This window comes from Dasypus novemcinctus, chromosome 23 (assembly GCF_030445035.2).
Source record: "Dasypus novemcinctus isolate mDasNov1 chromosome 23, mDasNov1.1.hap2, whole genome shotgun sequence".
Classification (NCBI taxonomy): domain Eukaryota; kingdom Metazoa; phylum Chordata; class Mammalia; order Cingulata; family Dasypodidae; genus Dasypus; species Dasypus novemcinctus.
This window is the reverse complement of record NC_080695.1, coordinates 64,962,646-64,986,870: the sequence shown is the minus strand read 5'-3', so window position 1 is coordinate 64,986,870 and position 24,225 is coordinate 64,962,646. Positions and strand designations below refer to the sequence as shown.

General features: G+C 48.9%; 1 protein-coding gene and 1 non-coding gene across 2 annotated transcripts; one reads left to right on the top strand and one right to left on the bottom strand.

The window, feature by feature from the left end:
* Positions 1 to 16: 16 nt before the first annotated feature.
* Positions 17 to 23,743, top strand: PMM2 (phosphomannomutase 2). The gene is made up of 8 exons (XM_004456134.4): positions 17 to 167; positions 5,893 to 6,004; positions 8,393 to 8,469; positions 10,545 to 10,636; positions 14,587 to 14,686; positions 14,857 to 14,932; positions 16,354 to 16,469; positions 22,677 to 23,743. Exons 1-8 carry the CDS (start codon positions 102 to 104, stop codon positions 22,776 to 22,778), a joined length of 741 nt encoding a protein of 246 aa, XP_004456191.1. The 5' UTR covers positions 17 to 101; the 3' UTR covers positions 22,779 to 23,743.
* Positions 14,104 to 14,210, bottom strand: LOC111763602 (U6 spliceosomal RNA). Its single transcript, XR_002796440.1, has one exon. It is a non-coding gene; the product is annotated as a U6 spliceosomal RNA (small nuclear RNA).
* Positions 23,744 to 24,225: the final 482 nt, after the last annotated feature.

Genomic DNA, 24,225 nt, shown 5'->3' with positions numbered 1-24,225 from the left:
CTCCTCCCGGCGTGCCTTGCGGCACGGGGGCCGAACCAGGAAGTTCCGGGCTGAATGCTTGGTGCCAACGAGTCTCGTCAGGTGCGGACGGAAGTGGGGTCATGGCGGCCCCTGGTCCAGTGCTATGCCTGTTCGACGTGGACGGGACTCTAACGGCCCCGCGGCAGGTAGGCGGCGTCCGACGCGCTGGAAGGTTAAGGACCACCCCCGGTCGCTGAGTGACTGCGCACCTTCTCCGGAGGGCTGAACCCTTTTCTGGTGTCCTGGAGGGGTGCGAAGGAAGCCCTATTCAGCTCTTCAAAACCTCAGGGTGCTCAGAGTGAAGGGGCGGGACCGAGAAACCCGTGAGAGCAGAAAGCTCGCACTGGATTGGAAAGTGCAGGTCTGGCCTCTTACCGCAAGCCCTGAGGGCTGATGGACCTGGATTTGAACCCCAGCTCAGGGCCCTTTACCAGCTGTGTCCACTTCAGTCCCGTCATCCGTGAGCGTGATATTAAATACCTGGATTTCCGAGTCAGACAGCCCTAGGTCAGGCTCTCCTTCACCTCTTGATAACTGGATGGCCTTGAGCTAGTCATGTACGTCCTCTGAGCTTCAGGCTACATTTTTAAATGGGGGCATTACATGTTCCATATGGTGTTTGTGAGATCAGATGAAATCAAGCAAGCTTGTAAAAGTATCTTGCACACAGTAGACCTCAATAAGTGTTCCCCACCAACCCCCCCCCTCCTTCCAGCCCCGTGGTGGGCCTGGTCGTGGAAGAGCCCTCGATCATTAGAGGCTGCCTGTTGAGACTCTTCTTGGGCCTTTAAATACTTACTTCCCACTCTCCAGATTTTGCTGCTACTGACATGGATAGGTTTTAGCTAAAATCAGCATTTGTGATGAGGGTCACTGTTCCCCTGCACAAATTGGCCCCTCGGCACCAGCCACTGAAACTTGAAACTGGGCCCAAACAGCCTTACTGTCATCAGGTACTACTCCCTTCCTCTCCTCTACCCCCCTGCCTTCTCTGCCATTATTTTTGGCTGAGTGGTGGCAGTTGTGTGCCCAGAATTCCATGTTAGATATATGTGACCTTAGACACATTTGTACCGTTCTGAGCCGCAGGTTCAATGTATCTAGCAATGATGTCGGCTCCAAGTTATCCAAAAGTCCTTTATGGGTCTGAGGTTCAGCGTGATAAGCCACATTTGTGGGTTGTAAAATGTCCACAGTGATTTAGGGCAGAGGTCAACAGTTCTTTTTTGTAAATTTTTATCTTGGCGGACCACATGGTCTATAGTAGTTATATAACTCTAATGCAAAAGAAGCCATAGACCCCATGTAACTGAAGGAGTATGGCGGTGTTCCAATAAAACTTTATTTATTAAAACAAGCAGCTATTCTCTTTGGCTGGTGGCCCATGGTTGGTTGACCGCCGGTCTAGAGTTTATGTTTCCAAGATTCTTTTTACATTAAATCGATCTCTCAACCCTTCTTTCCTTCTTTTTCACCCTAGGTAGGAGAATTATTTCTCCTACTTTACACATAAGGAAACAGATCCAGTGAATGAATTTTTTACCTCAACTTCACATAACAGACCTGGTGCAAGTACCTGGACCTCAAGGCATAATTTGCCAAGCTTGCCATTTCCTGCCACTGTGCTAAGGTGGCTGTTGCAGTTACTGGGGAAGGAGCTTTAGATTCCCAGAAAGAATCAGCATAAAGCATGAAACCAGGCAATCCACAGTGTAATCTCTTAAAACATTTGAAACGTCATTTTTTTTTAAAGATTTAGTTTTTATTTATTTCTCTCCCCTGCCCCCTCCCCCAGTTGCTGCTCTCTGTGTCCACTCGCTTTGTATTCTTCTGTGTCTACTTGTATTCTTATCAGTGGCACCAGGAATATGTGTCTTTCTTTGTTGAGTCATCTTGCGTCAGCTCTCTGTGTGTGTGGCGCCACTCCTGGGCAGGCTGCACAAGTTTTTCGCATGGGGTGGCTCTCCATATGGGGTGCACTCCTTGCAAGTGGGGCTCCCCTATGCAGGGGACACCTCTGCGTGGCACGGAACTCCTTGCACACATCAGCCCTGCACATGGGCCAACTCACCACACAGGTCAGGAGGCCCTGGGTTTGAACCCTGGACCTCCCATGTGGTAGGCAGACGCTCTTTCCATTGAGCCAAATCTGCTTCCCTGAAACAATTTTTCATACTGAATATGCAGTGCATTTGCCAAACTGCAGAGTCAGAGGGAACAGTCCCCATAAGACTGCCCTCACTTCAAACACCAGCCACAAGTTCAGGGGTGCCCAGGGCCACCCTCACTTCAGACCAGCTGGCTACACATTCAGGAGCCCCACAACCACTATCAGGTTCAGTGTTTCACTAGAGCAGGGGTTCTTAACAAGGGGTCTGTGAGCGTGAATTGAAGTTCAAAAAAGCATTCTTGTGGGGACATATTGGTGTGGGTGTGATGTATTAAATAATACACAGTATAGTGTGGACTTAGTAAGGGGTTCATGGTTTTCACCTGCCTGGCAAAAGGATCTGGGGAACAAAAAAAGGTTAAGAACCCCTACACTAGAGTGACTCACAGAACTCAGGAAAGTGACATACTTACGACTACAGTTTTATTTAGCAAAAAGATAGAAAGGGCAGATTATGGGAAAGGTCTACATGTAAAGCTTCCATCCTCTTCCTGTGGAGTCCTGGATGGGATCACCTCCCGGCTGCTATGTGTGACAGTACACCCAGAGTGTCACCAACCAGGGAAGCTCGCTTGAGCCTTGGTGTCCAGAATTTCTATTGGGGCTCAGTCACATACTGCCCGCTTGGCTGACCTTTAGACTTCAGGAGGTCAGACTAAAAACTTGAGTCTCCATTTCCTGCAGAGATTGGAGGATACCACAGGGCCCAAAACCGAAAAAATCCTAAATCCCATCATTAGATCAAAGTCCTGAGGCAAGCAAAGCCACTCCTCAGGGAGGACATTCCAAGGGCGGAGAGATCCCCTCCCAGTCGCTGAGGGCAAAGGCCAGATCTCTCTTGGGTAAGAGTAATTCTTCACAGAATATACGTTATCTTTACACTAAAAAAAAGTAAAATCTGTAACTTAAAGGAGATTTGTTCCAATGTGTTGGAAGCTCTAGATATAAAAACATTTTAGGAAAAAATCTATTCATTATACAACCTTTCCCTTCCTCAGTGCATGCATTCCCAAACATAGATAAGTGCCCTATAATCGGGAAGCAGAAAAAAGGGTTATCTTTTCTTGCAGTTACTTGCTGAAGCAGGGTATGGCCTAAAATAGGCAAAATCTAATTAGAATGGACTCTAGGACTTTCTCAAACATTTTGCTGTTTGAGAAGAATTATGTTGTGCTAGTACTTTGCTTAAAAATGCCATTCCATCTAAAAACCATTGGGACTAAGAGCCATAGCCTGCAGAAAAAAAGGGACATCAGCCTGTATGAATTGTTTGTCCAACTTTCCATTACGAAAAATTTCAAAGATTCAGGATCAGTGAAAGAACAGCACACAGAACAGCCTGTCTCCACCATTTAGATTCAGGCAGCAGTTGGCATTTTATCATATGAACTTCATCTCTGCATTCTTACGATTTATCTTTTGCTGAACCACTTCCCCCCCCCTAGATAATTTTGTATATTTCTCTTAAGGACATGGACAGCTTCCTACACCATAACCACAGTATCATTATCAGACCCAGGAAAAGTATCACCAGTTCCCTAATATTTAACTCCCTAGTCTGGCAAACGTTTTTCTGTAAAAAGCCAGATGGTAAATATTTGAGACCTTGCAGGCCATATGGTCTCTGTCACAACTCCTCAGCTGTGCAGTCTAGGGTGAAAACAGCCAGACCAAGTTTAAATTAATGGGCGTGGCTGGGTTCCAGTAAAACTACTTATTTACAGAAACAGGTGCAAGGCCAGACTTGGCCTATGCCTTCTGGTTTGCCAGCCCCATCCCCTCATCTGTAGTCAAATTTCCTTAGTAGTAGGGGGAAAAATTTTTTTTACAATTCTAAGAAGGTGAATTTTTAACTTTATCCCACTATAATTTCAAGCTTCTGGATCACTCTTTGTTTTATTTTGCCTGGTGTGATTTATAAAAAAAGAGTCCTTGAAATTATGAGCACAAGGGTTATTTGGGAGCATTGAAACAATTTTGCTATGCAGTTATTTAGCACTAAAGATCTCCGCTGCAGTAGGATGGTAGTTCAAATGCTTTCTTGTGGTCACAGCAGCTGGGGCTTATTTCCTGTCAAAAAAATATTTGCCACCACTTGGGAGAGAAAAGGTAGCTTGTACTCCCCATCATGTTGCAGAGTATGTTGTGATGGCTGACCACCATACCATTCAGCTCATCATGTCCACAAGGACTGAGAGAAGATAGACATACCCTGAGGCTTCTGTTTTAAGATGGAAGTATAGCATTTGGAATATTTTGCAATGAAAAGTTTTTCCCTCTTCCTGCCATTCTGATGTCAGGTCTGAGTAAACCACTTGGGGGACTCCGGGACTCATTTGATTCACAGAGGCCAGTGGTAAAATTTTATCTAGTAGGTCAAGATTCCACTGTAACTGAGATGTAGAAAAGATTGCATCCGTTACAGCTCTTTTGTACAATTTTATTTTATTAATCATATGTACATTTCACTGATATTAAAAATGTAAAAAAAAAAAATATGATTGAACTCCAAATGTGTATATAGTGAGGTTGAATTTTTAAATTAAAAAATTGTGGCTTTATTTGTAGAGCTGTTCCATTAGGTGTAAATTAAGAAGCACTTTATTAATAATAAGTGATTGTGGTTTGTCTTAACGGGTTTGTTACCTTAGTTTATAATTTCTTTTGAAATATAGGATTTAACTAGCATAAAACATCACTGAGACCTTTATCAAACTTTTCTTTTATGAGAATAAAGAAAATCTAGGGAAGCGGACTTGGCCTAGTGGTTAGGGCGTCCGTCTACCACATGGGAGGTCCACGGTTCAAACCCCAGGCCTCCTTGACCTGTGTGGAGCTGGCCCATGCGCAGTGCTGATGCGTGCAAGGAGTGCGATGCCACGGAGGGGTGTCCCCTGTGTAGGGGAGCCCCATGCACAAGGAGTGTGCCCCATAAGGAGAGCCACCCAGTGTGAAAGAAAGTGCAGCCTGCCCAGGAATGGCGCTGCACACATGGAGAGGTGACACAACAAGATGACGCAACAGAAAGAAACACAGATTCCCATGCCATTGACAACAACAGAAGTGGACAAAGAAAGAACAAACAGCAAATAGACACAGAGAACAGACAACTGGGATGTGGGGGGAAGGGGAGAGAAAGAAATAAATCTTTAAAAAAAAAGAAAAAAAAGAAAATCTAGTCATTCTTATGCTTTATTTCTTGGTTTTGTGTAATTATAATAAATCAATTCGGAACTTCCCCTTTAACGTCATTATATTATTTTGTTTTAAAACCAACAACTTCAACCCATAAATGGAAAACAGTATAACATTTGAAAGGAATAAGTGAGATCGGTGTATATTGACATGGAAAGATCACACAACAATTGCACAATACACAGAATGAGACCTTTCATATTTTAAAGAATAAAACATATATGTGCATATACAGTTACATAAGTGCATAGAAAAAAATACCTGAAGCTCTGCGTAGCAACTGTTAATGTATTATGTGCTTAAAATTTGGCAAAAACAATAAAATTTAGCAAGCATATTCTGGTAAAGGTTTAATGTCTCAGATAACAACTGAATTATTTGAACTTCTCTCCCTGCTTAGTATCTGCATCAGTATATATGAAAGTAAGGGTTGTGTTCCTCTTGTAGTTTTAGTCTTCTAATTTTTTGTGTCTCATGACTGTTCTATTTTCCTTTTTGAAATATAGAAAATTACCAAAGAAATGGATGGTCTGCTACAAAAATTGAGGCAGAAAATCAAAATTGGTGTGGTCGGCGGGTCGGACTTTGAAAAAATGCAGGAGCAACTAGGAAATGATGGTGAGCTATACATAGCTAATTTCACTTCAGTAAAAGATTAACTTCTTAAGAGGATGTTGGTCCTGGAGCCAGAAGTATCCTGGGCTGCCCCAGGCCCCCATCCCCATATGCCAGGCTTCCTGCTTCCTTATTTAGGAAACATTTTCTGCTTTTCACTTTTCCTCTGCTTTTAATCCTAAAAACAAATTTCAGGAGCTGCTAGTGAAACACTTGGTATTCAAGTACATGGATAGATTGACCTAGAAAGGCGAGGCTTTGTACATCCTGATCTCTCTGCCTAGAATACTTCTTGCTGTCCCCGTTAACTGCCCCTATAGCCTCATCTCAGGCCCATCTCTTGACTGTCCTGTTCACCCAGGTGTCCTCTGGCCTAGGTGCCTCCGCTGTTGCTCCGGTACAGTGTTTCCTCGTGTTCCCTAGCCACGAGAGTCACCCAGTCTCCCCCCCCCAAACCTGCTGAACCAGAATTTCCTGTATGGGGTCCAAGGACACTGGAGATTTTTCTTGGCCCCTCTGATGGAAATTCTGACTCAGTAGGTCTTCAGGGCCTGGGAATCTGAATTTTAGCAAGTACCCCAAGTGATTCCAGTGCATAACCCTTCCAATATAGCACTCTGATGACTGGTAACTGTTGGGTTGTATATTGTCTTGAGGCTTCTTTATCCCTGTAGTCCCACAGCCTGTAGGGTGCCTGACCTGTAAGAAATACTGGGTGGAGAGTTGAGTGGATTGTTCATTCTTTTCACCACCGTTGCCCCAGAATCCGCACCTCTTGGACCCAGCTCCTCTAGAGCATGGTTACCCAGATTTGCACCCCTGACATTTGGGGCTGGAGAACTCTGCGGTGGGGCCATCCTGGGCACTGTAGGATGTGTAGCAGCATCCCTGGTCTCTGCCCACTAGGTGCTGGCAGCACCGCACTCCCAGCTCTGACAGCCAGAAATGTCTCCAGGCATTGCCACGTGTCGTCTGTCCTCTGTGGGAGGCAGAATAACCCCCAGTTGAGAACTCCTGCTCTAGACATACTATCTTACAGTCCACATCTCTGCAAGCTGTGTTGCTTCACAGTTCTTAAGAAGTAATCCATGCAATCTTTTTTTTTAAGATTTTTTTTATTTCTCTCCCCTTCCCCCTGTTGTCTGCTCTCTCTGTCCATTCGCTGTGTGTTCTTCTGTGTCCACTTGTATTCTTGTCAGTGGCATGGAGAATCTTTGTCTCTTTTTGTTGCATCATCTTGCTGCGTCAGCTCTTCCTGTGTGTGGCACCACTCCTGGGCAGGCTACATGTTTTTTTGCATGGGGCAGCTCTCCTTGCAGGGCACACTCCTTGCACGTGGGGCTCCCCTACTTGGGGGACACCCCTACATGGCATGGCACTCCTTGCATGCATCAGCACCACGAGTGGGCCAGCTAACCACACGTCAGGAGGTCCTGGGATTGAACCCTGGACCTCCCATATGGTTGGTAGGCAGATGCTCTATCAGTTGAGTCAAATCTGCTTCCCTGTGCAATCTTTTTAAATGCTCTATTCCACTTACACCTCATTTTCCTTTTAGAAATGCTATACTCATAGTAATGGGTATCTTAAGCCTCTGAAATCTTGTTCCCTGGTTGTGAATGCTCTTTCTGTCTGTATTGTTCAGAGAGCTTTTATGTCCGTGTAGGTTAGTGTCTCCATGTTTCAGAAAGGGTGTAACAATGGAATCAAAAGCTTTTCAAGCTAGAAGACTGGGGAGCTTATGGAAATGCGGGTTTGGGAGCCCACCGAACACACAGCGATGCAGTCTAGGAGAGGGAGGTGCAGGGCCCAGAAATCTGCATTTTTAACACATTTGAAGTTTAAGAATTCCTTCATTAAAAGTGGGCTGAAAAAAATGAATAAATAAAATTAAATTAAAAAAAAAAGTGTGGGCTGTTTCCAAATCTGGCTGATTATGAGAAATCACCTAAGGAACTTAAAAAAAAAGGGGGGGTTTATAGCCTAGCCTGTCCTCTAGAGGTTCTGATTCAGAAAGCCTGAGAGCAAAGCCTGGAAATCTGCCCATTTTCACTAGCTCTCCTGGTGATGCTGATTCCTAGCGAGATTAGGGAGCCATCATCAGCCTGCATCTTCATTTACAGATGGGGAGGCTGAAGGCAGAGGCACAAAATAACCACGTCATGTCTCCAATCTCCAACCCGGTAATCTTCCTGTAAATTTATAATAAATAAGACTTTTTTTTAGATGTACTTTTTTCTATTCTCCCAGTCTTTTGGGATGAGACATTTTTTATTTTTTCACAGTCCTTATTTGAGTAGAGTAGTTTTATCGGTGACAAATGTTAATCAAGAAATAGAAACACAGGTTTCAGTCCATTGCCCTCTAAATTTTCTTTTGTTTTGATTATAGTGGTTGAAAAATATGATTATGTGTTTCCAGAAAATGGCTTGGTAGCATACAAAGATGGGCAACTCTTGTGTAAACAGGTAGGTTCTTTGCAGTAGTATCCAAACTACTACATACATCTTGTTGGGGAAGTCAAGGACACACTCAGCATCTGTTTGCCAGCCCTCGCCTATCCCTGCTCCTCTTCCCCTTGTTTGTTTGTGTGCAGCTGTTTGTTATGTTTCCACTCTTATTTGTATGTAGGTGTTGTTTCCATTTGTGCTTGTTTGCATGTAGATGTTCCATATGTTTCTAATTTATGAGAGACAGGGCGGGCGGAAGGGGCACTACATTAAAATCCTAACCAGTCCCAGTTGCTTGTTGCTTGCAGGACACAAAGGTTACTCATTGGCAGGGCCACCTCCCCCTTCCCCTGGAGTGTATAAAAGCTCAGCGCTCAGGGAAGCGGTCTTGGCCCAGCGGTTAGGGCGTCCGTCTACCACATGGGAGGTCCACGGTTCAAACCCCGGGCCTCCTTGACCCGTGTGGAGCTGGCCCATGCGCAGTGCTGATGTGTGCAAGGAGTGCCCTGCCACGCAGGGGTGTCTCCTGTATAGGGGAGCCCCACGCACAAGGAGTGTGCCCCGTAAGGAGAGCCGCCCAGCGGGAAAGAGAGTTCAGCCTGCCCAGGAATGGCGCCGTACACATGGAGAGCTGACACAACAAGATAACGCAACAAAAAGAAACACAGATTCCTGTGCCACTGACAACAACAGAAGCAGACAAAGAAAGAACACACAGCAAATAGACACAGAGAACAGATGACTGGGGTGGGGAGGGGAGAGAAATAAATAAATAAATCTTTTTTTTAAAAAGCTCAGTGCTCAGTCAGTGCAGGTGACCTTCATCTCCGATGCAGAGGTGTGCAGAGCTGCCATCCACTGACCCTCACCCGAGCAGTTGGCCTCCTGGGAGACTGGCCAAATGGGGTCTCTTCCCCTATTTTTTTGCACCCTTTGTGCTGTGAAAGCAGTAAGGCAGCCATTGCTAAGGGTCTCTGCTAAACTTGAGCCTCTGTTATCACTACGCACTCATAGCAGTTTACTCAACACTGTTACTTATTTGTTTTTAAAGATTTATTTATTTGCCCTCCCCTCACCCGCTGTCTGCTTTCTGTGTCCATTTGCTGTGTGTTCTTCTCTGTCTGCTTGCATCATCCAGCTCTGTCTCTTTTTTGTTGTGTTACCTTGCTGCGTCATCTCTCCATGTGTGCAGCGCCACTCCTTGGTGGATTGCGCTTTTCTTCACGCAGGGTAGCTCTACTTGCAGGGCACACTCCTTGCACTTGGGGCACCCCTACGCAGGGGCGCCCCTGCTTGGCACAGCACTCCTTGCATGCGGCAGCACTCCGTGTGGGCCAGCTCACCACACAGGTCAGGAAGCCCTGGGGATCAAACCCTGAACCCTCCATATGGTAGACGGACGCTCTACCAGTCCGCTTCCCTCCACACTGTTATTAAAATATTTTCTAAAAGGATATTTAACATGGAATGGTCCTGGGGAGGCATAGTGGGGCCATAAGGCACGGGGTAGGAGGGAGTCCTTTCACTCTGTAACCTCTGTGTCTTGTTTAACATTTTGAATTTTGAACCATGGGACTACCTATTCACACTGATAACTAATTTTTATAATGTTTTTAGGGATACTTAATCTACGATCTCTATTCTGATAAAAGAAACTAAGGGAGGCTGCTTCACTTTAAGCCTTTTTGAGAGAAGTATGTTACGTTAGATCATTCTAGTCAGACATAAGAAAAAGCCAAAGTGGAACAAATATATTTTCTATCAAGTGTGTAGATATTTTAATAGAATAAAAGTAGCAGAGATCAACTTATGGGCCTCCTACGAAGCATGATATGAAGCAGATGAATACAAAAATCCAGAGTAATGAGGCAGAAACTGTTTTTGACCACAGCCCTTTCTGGCTTTCCTAGTGTTTTCAACCAGAGAGAAAAGGGAAAGAACAAACAAGGCAGTGGGGGGGTCCCGCCAGCACTGCAGCAGCCAAATGGCCCTTAGGCAGTGTTGCTGAAGACAGGGTTTGCTATAAAGCCATTCAAAAGTGCCTGAAAGTGCCTGCCGCTAAATCCAGTAATGCTAGTATTTTCTTTGTCTAGAATATTCAAGGTCACCTGGGCGAGGCCCTCATCCAAGACTTAATCAACTACTGTCTGAGCTACATTGCAAAAATTAAGCTCCCAAAGAAGAGGTAGGTTTCCTTTCACCTGAGAGGCCCGGCGGGAAGATGAGCACTGCGGTTTGGTGGGTTGACACTGATTTAAATCCAAAGCCCAGCTCTTAGGAAGGAATGGTTGGCACCACCTAAAAATCCAGTGGTATAAAAATGATTCGATAAACGATGTTACGTCCACGTGATGGAGACTTGGACAGCCATTGGAAACCATATGCTGTCAGGTTATCAGTAAGGGCCAGTGCCTGTGAAATAGTGTGATGTGAAAAAAGCAACCGAGGACAGCCCAGAACTGGAAGTCTCAAACTGGAGGCTGGAGGCCATCTTCCAGGCAGAGCCAGATTTGGTTTGCCTGTGGTGCTAAAAAACTGAAATAAACTCTGAATTTAAAAGTCAAGTTTCACATTTTACCTGGATTTCTGGCTGTTTTTGGCAAATCTGAAGACCAGGCAGCAGCTGATGAAACAGAGCAGCAGGGGTCCTACTTCCAGAAGACCGGCACAGGCCCAACCCAGGCCACTTCCCTCATTTTTTCACCTCCTAGCCTCTGTGGGCATTTGATTCGGGGGCCTTCTGCCCTAGATGCTCCATCATCCCAAATCCCATTTTTTAAGAATTATAATAACGTAGGAAAAGATTAGTAGGAAAGGAACCCAAATGCCTATAGTGATTTTTCTTAGTGGTGAGCTTACGAGTGATTTCTTTTAAATACTTTTCATTTTTTTCCGTTTTTTCCACTTAACATATAATACTTTAATTATGAGGGCAGAAACATTTTTTAAATGATGATTGAATTTCAGGACATGCTGCTTCAAACAGAATTCATAAAACAAGTACCTTTTGCTCAACATCTCCCATCCAAGTGCAAGGTACTTTCCTTTTAAGCTCTGTCCCGGGAGAGGGTATGGAGAAAACAAGCTGGAGCTGAGGTTGATAATTGTTGCAGCAGGGTAATGGACATGTGGGATCATTACCCTATGAATTCTCCATAATAAAAAGTTAAAATATGCATATACTCCACGTCAGGTCAGTCCAGTCTTTATTTTAGGCTAAGCATTTTTTTAAAATGAATAATACGTAATCCAGTCCTTAAAGAGTTTATCATCTAGTGCTTTGGACGCATAGAGCTGTAATTCCAGAATAGTCTAAGATCCCTGGTGAGTTCAGAAGGCAGCTCTGAGTCCCGCCTGGATGGGGTTGCCCACCTTGTGCATCAGCACTGACTGCCCCACAGAGGTCAGGCAGATGCCAAGGAGGCTACCAACGTGCGCTCTGCAGGGAGGGCCTGACACTAGAGAAGCCACTTGAAGCCTGTCTGTAAGAAGGCTTTCTGAAATGCATCCGCTCACCGCCTGCCTTGGGAAGCAATGTAGCAATATGCCTTTGAGCTGGGGCAAAATAACTGAGCTCTTTCTCTGACCACTTGGAACCTGCAGCCCTAGGGTGGCTCCCGGGAGTGCACACTGGGTGTGTGTGTCCTTACGTCCTTTTTCTGCAGGTTGAGCACAGCAGGGGCAAGGGTCCAGGTGATGGAGATCTTGCTGTATTTACCTTTTTTGAGCATTCTTTGCTTCCTGGTTTACAAAGTACCTTTCCCAAAACTGGTCCATTTCATGTTCCCAAAGCCTTCAGAGCCAAAGCCCTTTCTGCAGGTGAACAAACGGAGGCTGGGAGAGGTGCCTGGAGACCCACAGCCTAGTGGGAGGCAGTTGGCTTTGAACTGGGTCCTTGGCTTCCTGCATGGCGTGTCTCTGAGTATTAACCCGTGGCTGTGGCTGGAGACCAGAGCGCAGAAGGGGACCAGGGAAAATATTTCAGAGGGTTCAAGGCATCAACACGAAGAGCTGGACAATGCCTTGGAGTACATTTTGTCACAAAATGCTTAATTTCATTTGTCATAACTGAAATTTAGCTTACAGGTTACTGGAGATTTTAAACTATTTTGAGACTTATGTTGGAAATGTGATAGCAAAAAAACCCACAAATTAAGTATCTTCATTTGAAGTAATTAAAAAAGTGTTAGGCCATTCTCATTTTCTGTGATCAAATCAAACATTCAGGAGCACTGGTAGAGTTTCCTCAGTTATTACTGAGGCTAATTGGATAATTCTCAGAAGCTTTTTCTTTCTAGCCCTGCTTGGTAAAATCAGTGATTTTAGTTAGCAAGAGCTCACTAAGAAAATAGGTGGGACATATGTGTTCAGACTCCCCAGGTGTATTAGTTAGCCAAAGGGGTGCTGATGCAAAGTACCAGAAATCGGTTGGCTTTTATAAAGGGTGTTTATTTGGGGTAAAAGCTTACAATTACAAGGCCCTAAAGAATCCACCTCAAGGTTTCTTTCTCACCAAAGTCATTTGCCACGTGTTGAAGCAGCACAGTCGCTGATCTCTGCCTGGTCCGTCTTTCCTGGGCTTCCTCTTTCTCTTGAGGCTCCTCGGCCCAGCCTCTTCCCGATCTCAGCTGTAGGCTGGCACAGGGCTTAGAGCGTTCAGAGCTTTCTATCTCAGCTGCAGACTATCAGGCGAATGGCTCGGCGCTACCCAGGGCCTTAGCTGTTTGAGCCTTCTCCTGTCACGTGGGAAAGTTCTCTCTTCTTGTGTGCTTAAGTGAGTGTCTGTATAGAGGCCCACCAAGGGGGCGGGGACTCGACCTGAGTCATACCTTACTGACTCAAATCAAAGCCCCAATCTTAACAGGGGATTTGATCAAGGAAGGACCCCTCAGTTAAGTCCAGTATAATCAAAGGGTACCCACACCCAGAATAGACTAGTTTACAAACATAACCTTTCTCTTCTTGGGATTCATAATCTCAAACTGCCACATCAGGGAACTGCTTTGTAGTGCTAGTGTTATTTTTTGTGTGTTTGTTTTTGTTTGTTTTAGGAGGTACTGGAGATTGAACCCAAGACCTCATAAGTGGGAGGCAGGTGCTCAACCACTGAGCTACACCCACTCCCCAGTGAGAGTTGGTTTTTTCATTTGTTGTTTTTTTAGGAGGTCCCAGGGATCAAACTTGAACTTTGTACATGACAAGCAGGTGCTCAACCACTTGAGCTAATCTGTTCCCTGGTAGCATCACTTTTGTTTTTTTGTTTTGTTTTGTTTTGTTTTTTTAGGAGGTATTAGAGCTGGGGATTGAACCCTGGCCCTCATATGTGGGAAGCCTGCCCTCAACCACTGAGCCACATTGGCTCCCCTGAGTCATTTTTGTTTGTTTGTTTTGTTTTGTTTTTAGGAGGCACTGGGGACTGAACCTGGGACCTCCTATGTAGGAAACAGGCACTCAACTGCTTGAGCTGCCATCGGTTCCCCAAAGCAATTTAGCATGTTTTGTTTTTGTTTTTGTTTTTGTTTTTGTTTTTTAGAAGGTACCGGAAATTGAACCTGGGACCTCATACATAGGAAGCAGGTGCTCAAACCAGTGAGCTACATCCACTCATTGTTTTTTTTTTTTTTGTTTTTTTTTTTTTAGATCCTTTGTTTAAAAAATATGGAACGCTTCACGAATTTGCGTGTCATCCTTGCGCAGGGGCCATGCTAATCTTCTCTGTATCGTTCCAATTTTAGTATATGTGCTGCCGAAGCGAGCACTCCACTCATTGTTTTTATAGCTCTTTTTTTTTTTAAAAGGAAAAGGTAATATTAATTTAAAGAATATGTTTCACCCATGTCCAAAATGTTTTAACATATAATCAATATAAAATTTTATTTTTGAGGTAATTTCATTCCTTTTTTCATACTAAGTCTTTGAAATCCAGTGTGTCTTTTGAGCTAGTAGCTTCTTTCATTTCAAACTAGCCACAGCCCAAGGCTCAGTTGTGGTTACCATCCTGCACAGCCCAGCTCTGAGAAATGTGACCACACCAGCCTCCGCTTTTTAGAATTGTCCTACTTTTCATCCTTTTTGTCTATCTGTGATGTCCAGATAATGTATCTTGGCAAACTTCTGTCCCCTTTTCCTCCTCAGGGGCACTTTCATTGAATTCCGAAATGGGATGTTAAATGTGTCCCCTATTGGAAGAAGCTGCAGCCAAGAAGAACGCATTGAGTTCTACGAACTCGATCAAGTGAGTCCTTTGGAAATGTCCTTGGCGAGTTGCAGGGTTTATGAAAATAAGATAAGATGTGTGACTTTGTGGCCAGTGGATATGTCCAGGAAAACAGAGATTTGTCCTTTTAAAGTGTGCTCTCTAAACTGCAATGCAATAGACAATCGGTATCTTTTTGTTTTTCTCAGAAAGAAAACATAAGACAAAAATTTGTAGCCGATCTGAGGGAAGAGTTTGCAGGAAAAGGCCTCACGTTTTCCATCGGTATTGTATACTCAAATGTATTTCAGATTTTGTTAACCATTTGCCAGGAGTGTGTTCTGGGCCAGCTTTTGAGATGGCACTGTGCCCAGTTCTAAGGTGGAGACGAGGATTAGAGTAGACCAGTCTGGAGAGGAAACCACTCTCCTCTCTGTGTCTTCGGCCATCGTGACGCTTGCCCAGTCAAACTGACTTCAACTGACTTCATTTGGTTCTGAATTCTCCAGTGGGCTTCTTTCCACCTCTACTTCTCCTTCTGGTCAAAATAAGAGTGTCTTGATGAGGAGAAGTGGTTATGAGCAGAACAGAAGGACTGTATTGAGCGCGGCAGGAGGGAGATGGAGTGTGGGCCTCTTTGATCAGTTAGACTGAAATGTTTAGGGAATCAGAGGGAGCCTTAGAAATCAGTTAGGTTGATTTTCCAGGTCCAGAAACCAAGACTCAGAACGAGAAGGGACCTGTCTACGTTTACAAAGCTTTCATTGGCTATGACAGAGCCAGCTCTTGCCCTCCTCTGGTGTCTGATGTGGAGTGCTTCCCCTGGCAATGATGCCTGGTTTTTGGTAGAATATGCCAGTCAAGACCTCTAAGCAAATTGATTCCTCCTGCCAGTGCTGGCTAATCATTCCTTAAGGCCCTCTCATTTTACTAGCTTTAATAATTGTCATGGGTTGTAGGAAAGCTGGAATTGCAAAGAAATTGTGTTTAATAGGTAAATGGGTGGAATTTTAAGTATTCTAGAGCTGTGAGATGAAGATCTGTCTGACAAAGCTTTGAAAAGGTTTTTGTTGCCCATGAAAGCTGCCTATAAATCCCCTTCAATGTAGTTTTCATTTTTTCCTGCAAGATGAGCTTGTTGCAGCCTGATTCCAGACATTTTCACTGAGGGTGTGTTAAAAAGCTCAAGATGAGCTCAACTGAATGAGGTTGTTACCAGATTTTTCCTAAGCATCCTTCACGTAAACCCACTGGCTAGGCAGAGCACTTAGATGCAAATGCATTTCTCAGTCTGAGTTGGCACTCTGTCTCATTTTTAGACCCAGGGGAAATAATGTTGGGAAAAAAAGGAACATAGGATTAATTTCTAGTGCCCATCCCTGAAGTAGTGTAAGTAGCAATCCAGCTGGCGACAAAGAGGACATTGTGTATTTTTTGGAGGGTGGGAGAGGATTATCTGAAATTCTATCTTCTGTTTTTTAAAACAAACAGCACTGTAGATGAGAACATGCTCCATCCTGGAAATGGAATGTGCTTTAGGGCATATTGATATGTCCATTATTAAAATTTGAGAAGGCCATGTGACCAAAGAACACACAAATCAAGTGAACCACTCTGTACATCTGTACCTCTGGTGTACTTTTTAAGTGACATACCATTACCCTCTTTCTCACCTTTCGCTGTGTGTTTCCCCTCCCTCCCGGCAGGAGGCCAGATAAGCTTTGATGTCTTTCCTGATGGATGGGATAAGAGGTATTGCCTGGGACACGTGGAAAAGGACGGTTATAAGACCATTTATTTCTTTGGAGACAAAACCATGCCAGTAAGTACGGCAGTGTTTGTGCAGTTTCATTGTTCGGGTTTTGTCGGCCTTTTCCCCTCACTCACACTGAACCTGGGGGCCCAGCCCAGCCCAGCCCAAACTGACGGGGCTCCCGCCAGGGGAGAGGGCGTGATGAAACAGCCTCCCTCCCCTGGAGCTCAGCCTCCCTCCCCTGGAGCTCAGCCTCCCTCCCCTGGAGCTCAGCCTCCCTCCCCTGGAGCTCAGCCTCCCTCCCCTGGAGCTCAGCCTCCCTCCCCTGGAGCTCAGCCTCCCTCCCCTGGAGCTCAGCCTCCCTCCCCTGGAGCTCAGCCTCCCTCCCCTGGAGCTCAGCCTCGCTCCTCTGGAGCTCAGCCTCCCTGGTGCTCCCTCGGAGGCAAGAAGCACACTGTGTGGTAAGTGGGTGCTTTTCACTTCGGCTTTTGAATTAAAAGTTGCCTGCTTCAGTGCCTTGTAGAACACTGGTCTGGTGCTGTTGTCAAATCCTCTGCATTTCAAAGCCCTGGTGCTTGTTCTTTTACTAGCCTGCTGAATTTCTTTCCCAGAGGCATTCCTTGCCTGTAGAGCATTTGGAGTCCTGAATGATAGGACAGGGCACCCCATCCCCACCCCCGCACCTGCAATTCAGGAGAGGGCACCAGCAGAAGCTAAGAGGTGGGGCCAGTGCTGGGAGTCCCCCACGGAGGGTCCCAGGAGCCGTGCCAGGATCTGAGGAATGTGAGAAGCTTTCTCAGTCTTGCCACCCTGACGCCGTTTCTTACAAACTGAGAAGAGAATTTATTAAGATGCATTAAAACAGATTTTTCGGTAATGGTGACATTTTTGTTCTATGTAACCAGCCATCTAGAAGCTTCAGTTAAGGTTGCCACCATTTTACAGAATGGAACACAGTTCTTGAGATAATCAGAAAATGACTTCCAAGGGTTTCTATCTGCTTAACCATTGCCACCTAATTACCACACCAGTTCTTCTGTTTTCTAAGTCTTATCTACTTTTAAGAAAGTGAACACTATTTAATGGAAGTTCTCCTCCACCTACCCAGTTCTAAATTAACACACACTTGTCATAGAAAAATTTGGAAATATAGGAGAGTTGAAGCAGAAAGCGCAAGTCCCTATAATCACAGCTAATCCCCCAGCCTCTTTTCCCAGCCTTTTCTTTATCGTCAGCTTTTTCTCTCCTTACTTTATTCTCCCCCTGTTAGTGAATATTCTTTGAAAACACCTTTTTAAATGTCTGCAGAACAGTCTGTCATTTAGGCAGAGTTGAGTTAGCCATTTCCACCAGCACATTCCAGCTCCTGCCTTCCTGCTGCTGCAGCAGGCACTGGGGGTGTGGGTGCTGGTGCTGGGCAGGCACTGGGGGCGGTTGCTGGTGCTGGGCAGGCACTGGGGGTGTGGGTGTGGGTGCTGGTGCTGGGCAGGCACTGGGGGTGTGGGTGCTGGTGCTGGGCAGGCACTGGGGGCGGTTGCTGGTGCTGGGCAGGCACTGGGGGTGTGGGTGTGGGTGCTGGTGCTGGGCAGGCACTGGGGGTGTGGGTGCTGGTGCTGGGCAGGCACTGGGGGTGTGGGTGCTGGTGCTGGGCAGGCACTGGGGGTGTGGGTGCTGGTGCTGGGCAGGCACTGGGGGCAGTTGCTGGTGCTGGGCAGGCACTGGGGGCGGTTGCTGGTGCTGGGCAGGCACTGGGGGGGATGGGTGCTGTGGTGCTCGGCCCTCGGCCCTCATCTCTGATCCTTGTCATCCATGGTTTCCTAGAAGTGGGAATTAACAGGCCAGGGAGCTAAACCTTTAAACAACATTTCAGTTCTTGAAACTTCATAGGCACACGGCAGTCTGAACACTAGCTTTAAACTTCTTTGCATAGTTGGTGATAGACATTTTGAAAGCTTTTCTGTTTCTGCACTCAAGCACGTTTGTGCTGGCTTTGCCGACTGGGCCGCAGAGCTGACAGCGTCAGTCAGGAGTCATTTCCCTGCGGGGCTGAAGGCTTAGGAAGCAGCCCCGCCTCCCGGCAGGCTCTGACGGAGGCGGCTCCCTGCTTTGAGCAACTCCAGTGAAGAAATACTGTGTTGGCCCTTGCATTTCACAATCTTTATCAGTCCCAGAAACTGCCTCATCCTTCCCATCAGCCTCTACCAGCAGTGTTTATTCAAACCCGGCTCTGGGCGCAGCTGGGGCCCTGGGCCCAGCTGGGGATGTGTTGGCTTGCTGCAGGGCATGATGACGAGGGCCTGGAAAGCACACACGCAAAATGCTGAAATGCTCAGCCAAGACTTGCAGGGGCTGGGCCAGCTGACTCACCCCCTCAGCCTTTCTGAGTGGTCGACCAGGCGCGAGAGCTACTGCTTATTCCATGTTCTCTGTGACTAATAGCTTGGCTTTGGGGACAGTTGTAACATGAAAATATTGGAACACTTTATAAATGTTAACTGAATTCCTCTGACTCAGCAGTTCCACCTGGGGCAGTTTATCCACCAGCTCTCTGGGACGGCTGTGACATGACGTGGACGGTGGGTTCCGAGTTGGAAACAGCCCTCCCTGCCTTCCCTCAGTGAAATAGAGGGTGGCCTGTCTATGCGGTTGGGTGCCAAGGAGTAGGTGTGGCGCAGTCGCTGGGGTTTTTTGCCCGGTGGAAGAAGCAAGTTACGGGGCAGTGTAAATAGACGACGATGCTGCCTACAGAAGGGGAGGGATTGCTGCTCACGTTTTCTTGTGAGTGCCTAACGGAAGTCTGGAAGGACACAGAGGGAGTTCCAGGAGTTACTGCGGGGTGGGGACGAGGCCACGGGTGGCACAGCACCACAATACCATCCTTTTTTTTTTTTTTTAAACTATGAATGTATTATCAGTTGGAAAATAAAAATTTTAAATACTAAATTCTGAAAAGGAAGGACACAGCACGTCCTCAGTGTCAGCACCTGAACCGGCACCCATTTGACATGTTCCGTCCTCGGTCCCCCAGCGGCCCACGAGAGGTGACGCCTTCTCGCCCACAGAGGAGCACGGTGGGGGCGGCTGGAGACCGAGCAGGGTCCAAGCCCCTTCGCTTGTATAATCCCACATCAGTTCCAGAGTGCTGAAGACCGTCCCATCACATTAAGTTGTGGAGCATTTTATTCATCAGAAATGTTAAAAAGGAAAATCCCCCTTTAAAAGCTTAAAAGAGGCCCCCACTGACATGGTGTCAAGGCAGTGAGCTGGGAAGCCCCCGCACGTGGCTTTGTCTCAGAAGCGTCAGTGCCCGCAGCAGTCCCGTGGGGACACAGTTCCTGTTTTGACAGAGCTTTGTGAGAAGGCGGCTGACCCAGGGCCTGGCCTTCAACTAGTGTTGGCTTCTTTTCAGAAAGCTGTAAAAAGACTCACCCGTTAGCAAGACGGTCCTAAGAGCAGGGCCCCTTAGTGACCCTGCCTGCCCTGCGAGTGGCAGTGGGCGCCTTCGCGCTCACCCGGGGCCAAAGTTAGTGACCCGCCCCGGGTTTGGGCTTTGGGGCTGAGATGGGGTCACCCAAGGTATGAGTTGGTGACCCACGGGCCGTTGGGGCTGAGATGGAGTCACCCAAGGTGAGTTAGTGACCCGCCCTGGTTTGGGCGTTGGGGCTGAGGTGGAGTCGCCCAGGGTGTGAGTTGGTGACTCGCCCCAGTTTGGGCGTAGGGGCTGAGGTGGAGTGGGTCTTCAGCTCAGGCTCTGGACTTCCTGGGTAGCCACCTGCCTGGCATCTGCAGCTCTTCCGAGAACCCAGCGGGCTAACACAGGCGTGGAATGCACTGCGTGGACAGGCCTGGGTTGCTCCTCACAGGTTTCTGCTGTGAAGTTGAGGTGCTCTTGTGTGGCTGGAGGCAGGCTGAGGTTGGTGCGGCGAGCCCGGTAGCCCTCATTCCCCGAGGAATGACCAGAGGAGGTTGGACTAGACTAGAGGTTCTCCACCCATCCATGGAAAACCCACCGTGGCATCACCAAGGGAAGAGGGGAAGCAGGACACCGTGCAGGGAGCCGGGGCCCTTAGGTGCTGGCCAAGGCCCTTCCCAGCCCCGAATCCAGGATCCCCGCCCAGTGCTTGCAGGCTGTGCTTCCTTCTCAGCACCAGCTTTGGGTGCCCCGTCGTCCTGAGGAAGGAGCGTCCCTGGTCTCTGTTCCATAGCTCCTCTGCAGGGAGACCCGGCGCAGGGGCCCTGGGCCGTGGCAGGCTTTGTGGAGTCCCCAGGTCCAGCTGCGGTGTCTGCAGAGCCAGCGTGTGCTGGATGCTCCCCGGGGCCAGGCCTGTCCCGCACCTGCCCAGGAGGGGCTGTGCCCAGGGCCACTCACACCGAGGTTCACCCCAGGGGCCTCAGCCCGCGGCCAGCCCACTTGACACCCGAGCCCTGGCGGTGCAGCGGAATTCCCTCATCACGCTCAGGAAGCTGTGACCCGGGGCCAGCCTGGCCACCTGGCCTGGGCCGCCTTTCGAAAGCCCCCTCAGGGACTCTGACCTACAGCCAGGGCGAGACCACCTGCTCTAGGCTCCTTCGAGGCAGGGCCCTTGTCTCCTTGGCCTCTGCCCATGAAGCCAAGAAAACTGAGGAGTGCTTGTCAGTGAATGTTGCTAGGCGTCCCCAAGCGCCAGAGTCCGCCGCTGGCAGGTTGGCACGCGTGCAGCAAATGGGCACCGGAAACCAGCAGGTCAGGCCTGCTTCCCATCGTGCAGGGGGTGCAATGGACGCCCCAACGCGTGCTCCCCTCTCCGGCTCTAGTCTCAGGAGGATGATCAGGGCTCGCTGTCCTGTTGGCATTGGCAGTAGTGCGTGCCTGCACACACAGTGCCTTGTGTCCTCAGACCGTGGCCCTTTTAGGCACTTAGATATGAAAGGGCAGGTGTCTTTCATTTGGGCCTGTTGGGTGCCCTGTGCCGGGAATACGCTCATTTCATCCCGCCCCTTCCCCTTGGCAAACGGGCTTTTTGTTCTTGGAGGCTTGGGGAGGCTGAGCTTTCCCAACTGGAATCCAGTGCCCTGTGGCAAATCCAGGGTTTGACAGTTGGGTTCTCTGAAGCCCTGTTAGTCTGAGGTTGTGGCTTTTTCACCAGCTCAGGGTTTTGGTGCTGCTGCTCCTAATCCTACGCCCACTTTCTAAACCTGTGCCCACGGTCATAGCCCCACGCCCACGTCTAACTCTGCACCCCATCATAACCCGCGCCCACTCTAGCCCTGTGCCCACTGTCTAACCCTGCACCCACTCTAAACATGGACCCGCTCTAACCCTGTACCCACTCTAACCCTACGCCCACTTTGTCCAACCCTGCACCCACTCCAACCCTGTGTGCACTGTCTAACCCTTTGCATCCACTCTAATCCTTTGCCCACTCTAACCCTGTACTCACTTTGTCTAACCCTGTACCCACACTAACCCCACGCCCACTGTCTAACCCTGCGCCCACTCCATAACAAGCTGGTGCCAGCCTGGAGGAAGCCTGATGCACTCCGGGGGTCGCAGAGGGAAGCCGTCTTGTCCCTTGCCCGGGAGAAGGGCGGTCTGAGGTGGGCAAGCTGTGGTGCGGGTGTTCCTGCCAGCCCAGCACCCAGCAGTGGACAGGGTCTCGCCCCCCCTGGCACGTTTGATTTCTGGGCCTGGTTACCGAGCGCCAGTGAGTGACGGGGGATCCCTCAGGTCCTGAGGCCAGCCACACCGGGCTGTTGAGATCGGAGGGAACTAACATTTGAAACTCAGTTCCTGGCACGTTAGCCGCACTGGACGCGCTCAGCAGTCCCCCACGGCCAGGCGCCGCCGTCAGAGCAGGGGTGGGCCATTTCTGTCACCGGCAGCTCGGAGCTGTCGCCCTGTGCACTCCCTTGACCCTTGTCAGCAAAGTCTGGGCGCGGTGAGAAGAGGCCGACAGCTGTGAGGGTGCTGTCATGCGTGGGGCCTTCGTCTCTAGGCTCCTTCACAGGAGGAGCTTCTTCTAGAAAAACAAGCCTTAAACGATCTTGACAGGAAGATCGTGATTCTCAGAGGCGTAATTACCTGCTCCAGCTCAACTGCACTTGAGGGCGAGGTTGTCAGCCGTGCCTCGTGTTGACTGCGCTGCTTCTCCTGGAGACGAGGAAGGTGACCAAGACGCCGTTCGTCCCCACAGCCACCTCTGACATTCCTCTCGTCCCGGCCGCCTGGCTCCGGGGGTGCAGCGGAGCGACCTGGGGTACACAGGTGACGTTCCCTTGCGCTTCCTGTCTTTGCAGGGCGGCAACGACCATGAGATTTTCACAGACCCGAGAACCGTGGGCTACTCGGTGACCTCGCCCGAGGACACGCGCCGGATCTGCGAGGAGCTCTTCCCCTGACGGTCCTCCCGGGCGGGGGCCTGGCTGGCAAGCCCAGGAGCCCCTCCCTCACGGCCCCCTCCACGCTGTCCCCGGGAGCCTGGGCCGCCCCCACTCGGGAGGGGGTCCCAGAAGAACCCTGCATAAAGAGTCTGGCCCAAAGGAGAAGGGGGGATCGCCACCCTCAGCCCCAGGGAGACCTGCGACAGTGCAGTCACAGCACACGAGCTTGGGGCGCTTCCCGGGACTCTAGAACCAGACATTAAGGAACTGCTCTGCGCCCTCCCTCTTGGCGGGTCTTGTCACAAATGTCGGGGGCTAATGTTTGGGCCTCCCGCATCAGCACCCAAAGGGGGGGTTTGGTGATGGGAAGGGAAGGACGGGTCGTCCTGGGGCGAAGCTCCCTCCGGGGTGCTGGCCTGACGAGGCCCCAACCCAGGGGCCCTTGCCCTCGGCCAGCCTCAGCGGCCGCTGCCCGCCCACCCCACCCGGCCCAGCTGGTTCTTCGTGGCTAGTGGGGCAGAGGGAACCCACCCAGGCCTCAGCAGCGTTGTCCACCCCTAGTTTTTTAGGGATCCGGGAAAAGCCTGGGTCGGGAAGAGGCTGCTTCTCCTCCACAGAGCGCTCCTGAAGGGTGCAGGGCGCCTGCTCGGGCCTGCACCACCGCCTCTGCCACGGCTGACAAATCCTCTGACCTGGAGGCGGCACCGGCGGCAGGACTTCCGGGGAAACGGTTTCCGTGTCACTTCTCAGTGTCACGGCCCTTAACGCCTCCACAGGCCCTAGTGAAAGGAGCCCAAGCTGCGGGCCTCCCTGGCCCGTGAACTCTGTCCCCTCCGCCCCACCCCCAGGGTACAGGACTGAGGAGGCTCACAGGTGGTTTTTCTAAAGACACTGTAATGACTTCAATGATACTGTAATGACCTTTCTAAAGGAAATGTGGGAAATTAAAGTGATTTTACTGTTCACAGCCAATGCCGCAAGGATCCCTGGTTCTCGTCCTGATTACTTTTCCCCATGGGTAACTGTAGAGTGGTCGGTGACAGACAAGCTCTTATGTTCCGCCAGATTCTGGAAGGCAGAATTTGCTGTCACAGGACACTCGTATTTGTCTCTGTGACCTCGGGAGCCCTCACTTGATCCAGGGGTGCAGCTCTGCTCCCCGGTACTCTCCCCCCTCCTTTGCCCTAGAAATTTCCATGACTGGCTGTATCAAGGCAAGGAGACCAAGTCTGACTCAAACTTGTGGAGCCATTTCACCCCCTCCCCACCCCCTGGGGGCCTGGTCCCCGTGCTCCCCTCTGCCTTGTCGGTGAGAACGTCCCCAGCCTCCCTCCATCTCCGCACAACTTGGGGCTGTCCCCCCTTCATGTTTGTCATCCCACCCCAGTCCCTGCTCCCTGGTAACATCCTCCGCTTATCAGGCGATCTTCCCTGTTAGGGGCCTCCCCAGCCAGGCACCAAGCTG

What these genes read in the sequence shown, in the direction of transcription:
- PMM2 (XM_004456134.4), top strand. Translation starts at nt 102, where the DNA reads ATGGCGGCCCCTGGTCCAGTGCTATGCCTGTTCGACGTGGACGGGACT. An exon ending in AGGCCTCACGTTTTCCATCG is followed by an intron (nt 14,933 to 16,353) that starts GTATTGTATACT and finishes CCCTCCCGGCAG; the next exon opens with GAGGCCAGATAAGCTTTGAT. An exon ending in TTGGAGACAAAACCATGCCA is followed by an intron (nt 16,470 to 22,676) that starts GTAAGTACGGCA and finishes CTGTCTTTGCAG; the next exon opens with GGCGGCAACGACCATGAGAT.